Raw genomic sequence first — 9,043 nt, forward strand, 5'->3', positions numbered from 1 at the left:
TGATAATACAGTAGCAAGATTTTGAGGGAAAGGGATTTTTGGAAATTACGATTAGACCTTTGTATTTCTTGGGGAAGTATGTCCAAGTCCCTTAACTTTTTCATAGTTCACTAAAGTCTAAAAATGGTACTAAAAGATTAAAAATATCCTTTTAAACTATGCGAAATTGAACAAACATGTTCTCTATTAATAGTTTAACTAAAAATGTTATTGTAATCAATAATTTGGTTGATAAATGTCCCTACTGTTACTTAATGGGTCAAGAATATTAATTCGCTCTGTCATTCCCTTCAAAATAAGCTTTGTTTTGTCTTATTTTATGTTGGATAAAAAAAATAATAAATATAAAGTGTAGTTTACTAAATTATTCATATTTATTAGATCTTAAGCAATGAACACTATTAAGAAGAATGAAGTTCTTTATTACTTATTGTTTGTCTTGAACTAATAAAATGACACCTATTTAGATCTTTTCTTTTCTTTTTTTTTGGCTAAAGCAATATTTATTTTGGACGGATGGAGCATAAATCTTAAAATTTATTGTTATGTTATTATCAATTAAATATTACTCTCTTTAGTCCACATTAACTTAATTTGTGAGATATTATATACCTAGTAAAAAAAATTATTAGGACCTAAATTAAAAATTATTGTTTTATCTTTACCCTTTCAGGGTCAGATTAAAATCATAAATATGAGCAATTAAGTCACTTGAACTCATCAATTAGAAACTATAAATAAAGGGCAAAAATAAAATAAATTTCCAACAAGTCTCTTAAAAATTGAATAATTAGGTTAGTATGCAACAACAACAAATCCAGTATATTTTCACCTAGTGGGTTTGAAATTAGGTTATTATGATCATCGTGAAATGGCTCAAAAATTAAGTTAATATGGACTAAATTGAGTAACTCTTACAATAATTAGCAGGTTGGAATTACTTCTAATTATTAAGTGAGGCAGTACATACAGCAAGAGGATCCACACGATGGGAAGCTATCATTTAGTAAATTAAATTTTAAATATTGAATTAAGTATTGTTAGAAATGTGATATAATATCAGATCTTCTTGTAATAATTGATTCTTTACTTTTCTTTTTTCTTATTTTTTAAAATATAATAAATGTTGTATGTCTGACCAACTTTTGCTGCCATGCATTTGAAGATTCATCATCGATGGACCACAATTTATAAATTTTGCTAGAAATATTTCGTCTGTTTATGCAATTATTTGGCTAGTCCTGAAGACCTTTACTACCATATATGGCACCTAGCTTCAATTTGATGTAAGGACTTTCTTTTTCTACTTTACAATATACTCCAGTATTATATTTTATTTTATTTTTTAAAAAACACATGTTATATGACATGCATATATAGGTGTAAGGTTCTTAAATATAGATTTATTATATACGATAGTTTTCCCCTCCCGATTACTAAATAAGGTCTATAACGAAATAGTTTAGTTTTTTCCTAATGGCATGATATCCTCTTATTTATAACTAGTGAACAGATTCGAGCTTCGTGCGATAATTAAGAACTGATTGGATTTATACTCTACATAATATTTTTTATAATGATAAAGTTATGAGAAATCATACATTTAAATGAAGATGAGCTGTTGAGAAGAAGGATACACAAATTTTTTACTTCTTATTCATATTTAAATATTTATAAATATTACTCAATTGTTATAAATGATAATATTTATTTAGTAATAGAGAATTTACGTAAATCCTTATCTTATCCATTTTTATTTAGTTGTTCATAAATAAAACGTTAATTATGTAAATGAAAATATTTATAATTACTATACTAAGTAACCTCTATACATAAAAAAAATAAAAAAATTATCTTATATAAATCTCTCTTCTACTATTATTAGAAATTTACATATGTCCTTTCATCTTATCCGTTATTATTTAATTAATTTTTCATAAATAAAATATTAATTATGCAATAAATAATATTTATAGATACTGTACTCTCAAGTCTCTAGTAAGCATTAAGAGTTACATGAGTCCTCTCATTTTCTACTTTTATTATCATAATAATTTATTAATACTTATGTTTGATAACTTTTGAGATGTTCAAATAAGGTGAACAAAAATAAAAATAAAATAGATTATCATATAATGTTATGGTCTATCACTTTTTTTTGTCTAATAGTTTTTAATTCTTTTCACTAATCGTGAATTAAGTACATCTAAAATGAAAAGGAAAATTTGCATATGACATTTTCCCTGTTTCTTTTTAATTGTTGTATATTTTAAATATAGATGTTTCTAAATACTTGTCAATTTTAAAAATTAATTATTTAGTGTCCAGAGGGACACAATTAAAGAATTAATAAAAAATTATATTAGTTAAACTACACTCTTAATTATTGATTGTGCAAAATTTAATTCACAACTAAGAAGGAACAAAGGTAATAAGTGATTTCTTGAATTTAGGTGAGATTATTAAGAATTTAATAGATTTCTTTTAATAATGGCATAATGTAACTTATATCATATCAAAAAGAAGTTGAGAAATAAGACGATGAAAGAAAATATAATTTGTAGCTTATCATTCTAAAAGACTCAAAAGAAACAAAAAATATAAGTCTAATCATAAAAACTCCTGTAACATCTATATTATTTATAACACAAGGTAAAGAAAGTTTTTAATGTATCAATATAGCTTCTAAAATTTAGTTGCTAACATTTTAGGCTAGTCAATTTACTTAGATAAACATCATTTTGTAATTACATTCGTGAAAGCAATGATCTTATGAAGGAACTTCATTTAAACCCTATGTATCTAAAAAAGCTATGTTGATCAAAATACGTTGCACCTTGTCTCAATACTCCGAAGCATATAGATCTATTGGATCAATCAACACTAAATCAAACTCGCCCATCTTTTTGAGTGCAGAAATTCGAGAATCATGCGAGAATGCTTGTTACTAATGGACAAACTTGAAAGTGATTTAAAACTCTTAAGAATCAAACGTGTGTTAAACATCATGCTAGAATTCTTCTTACTGATAATGGACACTCGCATGCTTCTTAGTGATGATGGACAAAAACCTCAAAAAGAAGAAGTTTAATTTCTTATGAAAAATAGGAAAATCTCAATATAAAAAAAATACAGGAGGGAAATATAGTGATAATTGACACCATGAATGAGGTATGAAGATGGTGGTAGGAATAGCATATAAAGATCTTAAATTTATAGATATGGAGCATTATTTGGTGCATAAGAGAAAGATGAACCTCTTTAAATAATAAAAAAGGATAAAAACTTAATAGTCCCTCTTAAATGTGGGAGAAGAAAAGATTTTAAACCACTCTTAAGACATGATGGATAAAATTAAAAGATGATGGGACTTTTCAATTCTCCATTAGCTCAACTACACCAATTATTAATAATACTAAATAAATAGTGTAGAATATTATTAACTCTTTCATTTATAAATAAGAAAAAATAAAAAAAATATGAAAAAAAGGAAAAAATAGATAAATAGCAATGAAAGTCATAGAGAGGTGTCACATCACCTCCTCTATGTTTCTTCTTTATATATATATATATATATATATATATTGATTTCAGAATTTAAATACTTTTTTTTTCTTTTCTTATAAATTGGCTTCATTCTACTTCTTGGAAACTAGGTGCTGACCAAAAAACGTAGATGAGCAGGGGAAAAAATACTATGAATTTTTGTATGAATTATTGGTTACTGGTTAGATATGAAGATCAAATCTGTAATACACTACCACATAAATTCTTTTAACTGTTTCCCCACATTATTACTTTTTTTTGGGTCAGAGATTGTTTTCCCATATTTGGAGGTTGAGGAGTAGAGATTGTCATTTATTGCTTTTCCATGTAGAATTTACACTTTTTATCTAGCTAGTAAAACAAGACATGCATTCGATGTACACACAGGCACACCTGCCCACTTACAATTGAATTCGAACACCAAATTGTTATTGTTATTATCATATATTATATATTATATTATATATGCTATTGTTATATAAGTTGTACTACTTTATTAATCTTTTTCCTAGTTATGATTCATGATTTTGTTTCGTTTTTACCAAGTCAGGATAATGGCAATTAAATTAAAGAGATAATACATTAAAACCCTCTGAACTTGTCCCGACAATTTACTTTAATACTTAAACTTTACGGATAATTATTTTACCCCCTAAATCGTTTCGAAGTAATTATATACCGCCTTAAAAAAATAACACCATTCTCACTGCAGAGAGTGTATTACACTTGCGTCTCGTCAATGCTACATCAGCGCCACATCAAAATTTATTTTTAAAAAAGTGACAACACTAATTTATTTATAATACAATATTAAAAAAAAAAAAAAAAAACTCTCCCCGCCCACCCCGCCCCTATTCTTTCTTCTTCAACCCCACCACCACCCTTTCTTCTTCCACCCCCACCCCAAAATCCACAATGATGAATTATGAAACAAAGCTTATCAAATTCAAATTAAACATCCAAAATTTAGGTACGAGATTAAAATTTATGGATTAAATCAAATATTCAAATTTATCTTTATGGATTATGAATTATAAACATCCAAATTTATTTGTTTATTCAAATTAAAACTTGCATCAACAATCAGTTTTTTTATACATTTTTTTTTTTATTTTTTTTTGTAAAATTGATGAAATCTAATAAAAATGTAGATGATGGATTTAAAGAAGGAGAAAGGGAATTGGGTGGGGGTCCGGCTTGCCAGGGGTGAGGGTGGGGTGGATTAGAGGTGAAGGTGTAAGAAAAAAATAAAAGAAAAGGGTGTGGAGTGGGGGTAGTGGTTGAGGTGTAAGGAAAAAAATAAAAGAAAGGGGTGCACGGGTCCAGGGGGGGTGAGGATGAGGGGGTGGGTGGCTTTGGAGAAGAAATGTGTGATTTGGGATATATAAGATAAGAAAGGGTGTAATTTAGATATATAGAAGAAGAAAGAGTGTGATTTGGATATATATATTATATAAAAGTCGGACCATTTGTTTTTTTAAATTAAACCACGTGTTTTTTCTTTCTTTTAAATGTCACGTCAGATTTAGGGTTAAATTAATTCATTTTGAAGATATTAAGGGATTTAAATAAATGCGCATTAAGTTTAAGTGCTAAAATAAATTGAAGTGACAAATTTAGAGGATTTTGACGTATTATCTCTAAATTATATTCCATATACTATTAGTAATCTTCCAAACTGCAGCCCAGTTCATTGCACTTCTTTTTTTAATCTAGATATGCAAACACATTCAGGTCCAATTCTCTTTCTTTTCCCTTAAATACCAAAATTATTGTTACTAAATCTAATTAACTGGGTATCAAATTTATACACAAAATGAAAATAAATTATCAAAATGATGTATAATTTTTCTTTTCCTAAGGTCAAGTAGATGTCAGATATAGTTGTCTCCTACCAAGTAACTACTAAAATATTTATGGCCAAGTACGGAAAATATTAAATAGTAAATATTTCTGTTGGATATACAATCAATATACGACCAGTAGGTAGATAAACTCATTCACTCCAGCCCACTCGAAATTGTCTTTATAAACAAATAAGCATTTCACCACAAATTAACTTCCTCACACACAACACAAAAAAAAAATAAAAAAATATGGAGGTAATGGATATTCTATTACTTTGCTCAGCAATTCTCTTTTTTTGTGTATGGTGGAAATACTGGTCAGTTACTGGTGGTGGGAAAAAGAATTTGCCACCAGGGCCACCTGGTTGGCCATTGGTGGGAAATCTTTTCCAAGTGATTCTCCAACGTCGTCCATTTATTTTTATAGTACGTGATTTACGTAAAACATATGGACCTATTTTCACCATGCAAATGGGGCAACGTACCCTTGTTATAATCACTAGCTCCGAACTAATCCACGAAGCGCTAGTCCAAAATGGCCCGCTTTTCGCGAGTCGACCTCCAGATTCACCTATCCGTCTTATATTTTCCATGGGGAAGTGCGCCATCAACTCGGCTGAGTATGGCCCGTTGTGGCGCGCTCTCCGAAGGAATTTTGTGACGGAGTTGATAAATCCAACGAGGATCAAGCAATGTAGTTGGATAAGGAAATGGGCTATGGAGTACCACATGAAAAGGCTTGAGAATGAGGTTTCTCAAAATGGATTTGTGGAAGTGATGGCTAATTGTAGGCTTACAATATGTAGCATTCTCATTTGCCTTTGTTTTGGAGCTAAAATTTCTGAAGAGAGAATCAAGAAGATTGAGAGCATACTTAAAGATGTCATGCTTATTACAGCTCCTCAACTTCCTGACTTCTTGCCAGTGCTCACACCGCTGTTTCGCAGCCAAGTGAAACAGGCAAAGAAGCTGAGGCAGACTCAACTCGAATACCTAGTTCCTTTGGTAAGCTTTTAAAATCAACTTATTTTGAAAATTGTGGTGTCGGGTGGGGGTTCCAGGAATCCCCATCCCTACCGTAGATCCAATAAATACTCCTATATTTTAAAAACATAATAAATAAATAAAATTTTATAGACAGGAACCCCAATACAAGTTGAAGGTTGGCTTGGTGGTATAGAAAGGATAGTTGAGTTGCAAATCTTTCCCCTGAACATGGGATTGAGTCCTGCTGAGTGTTGCTTTTTAAAATTCTAGATTTGCTATTTTATGACTGAAGTATTATTGGGAAAAGTACTTATGAAAACAACTATTCCGTTAATTAATTTGAAAATCACATTTGGCAATTTTAGAGAAGCAGTGTCTGTTTGAATTACCTTTCAAAAAGTGTTTTTTAGGGGAGATCGAAAGCTACTTTTTTCCGTTTGTACTACTACTACTCAAAAACACACTTTGCCATAAAAAGATTACCAAACACCTAATTAACTCTACGAAACAAGCACTTTTTACATAAAAATTAAAGTACTTCTGGCTTCTTAAATTTTTTGCCAAACAGGCCATAACTCATTAGATAGATCACATTTTTAATTACTTAATTATACATGTCCCTAATGTGTGGATAGCCTAATTCTGCTTTACGGGCCAAACATGTGAAACTACAATATTTTTTACTTTGTGAAGGATACTAAGATTTGAAGCAAGGATCTCTTAGTCTTTGACCTGCATTGAAACCACATATTGAATTGTGTGACTATATTATTCAAAATTTTAAATTGTTAGAGAAATCACACTTTTGGTTACATCATGTCTCAACAGGTAAGAGACAGAAAGGCATTTGTGGACAGCAATGGAGACCCTAAAAGCAGTCAATCAGAAATGGTGAGTCCAATTGGTGCAGCCTATGTTGATTCATTATTTGGTCTTGAACCTGCTGGCAGGAAACTAGGAGAAGCAGAGATCATCACACTTGTTTCAGAAACAATAGGTGCAGGAACTGATACTAGTGCCACTGCACTAGAATGGGCTTTGCTTCACTTAGTACTAAACCAAGATATCCAAGAAAGGCTCTACAAAGAAATAGTTGATTGTGTTGGTAAAAATGGCTCAATTTCAGAAAGTGATGTTGAAAATATGCCTTACCTTGGAGCCATTGTGAAGGAGACTTTTAGGAGGCACCCACCTAGCCATTTTGTGTTGTCACATTCTGTAACAAATGACACACAATTAGGTGGGTACAATATCCCTTCTGATGCCTATGTTGAATTTTACACTGCATGGCTAACGGAGGATCCTAGCCTATGGAAAGACCCGGGCGAGTTTCGCCCGGAAAGGTTTTTGACTGGGGACGGAGTTGATGTAGACATTACTGGAATGAGGGGTGTGAAAATGCTCCCATTCGGGGCGGGTCGTAGGATCTGCCCCGCATGGTCATTGGGTACGTTGCATATTAACTTGATGCTAGCTAAGATGGTTCATAAATTCAAGTGGATACCCATACCCGATAACCCGCCCGACCCGATTGAGACCTTTGCTTTTACTGTAGTGATGAAAAATCCCCTCAAAGCAATTATTTTGCCAAGGATCTAGAATTTGAGGGGATTAATTGGGATGTGTATGTTTGGTTAATTAATTAATTTCCAGATGTGTTCGTGTATGTGGTGTACGATGTATTATAAGGTCTTAGGTTGCTTCTTTTTAATGTTATACAAATTATTATGGATAATGTTTCTTCACTAATTTATTTGCTTTTGTTGGATGTCAAGAATTGATGGTTGTGGCCAGAACATTAGCGTACGTATTAATGAAAATCTTATATTATGTTGACTTGGTGTGATGAAATTAGTATAATATTGCAGATTTCTTTATATGTTCCAACAACACGTCCGATGATCATTAATAATGATACCAAATGCAATTTGGTTCAACTTTTAAAAATTATGTGCTTTGATTTAATTTACATAACTTACTGAAAAAGAAGAAAAGATTAACACATGTTTATTTATTTTCTTCAAAATTTTTTTTTTTTAAATCTTTATTTATTATTTTTAATCGTTTAATTAAAATGTTAAACTCTCTTTAATAAATAAAAAGAAAGTTAATCTAATTAAGGTATCTTAATATTGGAGTATGTGTATTGTTCTTAAGGACAAAAAGAAAGAACGTATTCAATTATATCTTGATTTTTTAAGAGATGAAAACTATTTGAGGTCATATATTTTTCAATAAGGACGATAAATAAAGCGTCATTCAAAGAGTAGAGCAATAATTATGTTAGGCTTTAAACATGCTAACAGAATGGTTAATTGACAATCACATCTCTTTTATTCCCTACACGCATTCATATAAACCTGATATATAGTAACAAAAAGATGGGAGGGTGAATAATATACCTTCTACTATAACGATATAAAATACCTTAATAGAAGAATGATTTCTCATATCTTTTATTAATTATTATACTATCAACTTACTTCCTCCGACAAATGGATCATCACTAAATCTATTGAAAAAAGAAAGTGTAAAAGGTCACTTGAATTGGGAGACAAACCGTCAAAACCTAATTAATGACTTATAATAGTACACAATTATATAGCGTCCCACAACAACTTAGGGAAGGCACCTGTTTATATGAAATTAAACAAATAAAACAT

The 9,043-nt window shown here is 30.4% G+C and overlaps 1 protein-coding gene across 1 annotated transcript; it reads left to right on the forward strand.

The window, feature by feature from the left end:
* Positions 1-5,553: 5,553 nt before the first annotated feature.
* On the forward strand, positions 5,554-8,216 carry LOC107859565 (cytochrome P450 77A1). Its single transcript, XM_016704615.2, has 2 exons — positions 5,554-6,398; positions 7,209-8,216. The coding sequence occupies exons 1-2, from the start codon at positions 5,643-5,645 to the stop codon at positions 7,977-7,979; spliced, it is 1,527 nt and encodes a 508-aa protein (XP_016560101.1). The 5' UTR covers positions 5,554-5,642; the 3' UTR covers positions 7,980-8,216.
* The last annotated feature ends 827 nt before the right edge of the window (positions 8,217-9,043 follow it).

Source organism: Capsicum annuum, chromosome 2 (genome assembly GCF_002878395.1).
Source record: "Capsicum annuum cultivar UCD-10X-F1 chromosome 2, UCD10Xv1.1, whole genome shotgun sequence".
NCBI lineage: Eukaryota > Viridiplantae > Streptophyta > Magnoliopsida > Solanales > Solanaceae > Capsicum > Capsicum annuum.

Coding starts and splice junctions, on each gene's coding strand:
- LOC107859565 (XM_016704615.2), top strand. CDS start 5,643: ATGGAGGTAATGGATATTCTATTACTTTGCTCAGCAATTCTCTTTTTT. Junction 6,399..7,208: donor TCGAATACCTAGTTCCTTTG/GTAAGCTTTTAA, acceptor ATGTCTCAACAG/GTAAGAGACAGAAAGGCATT.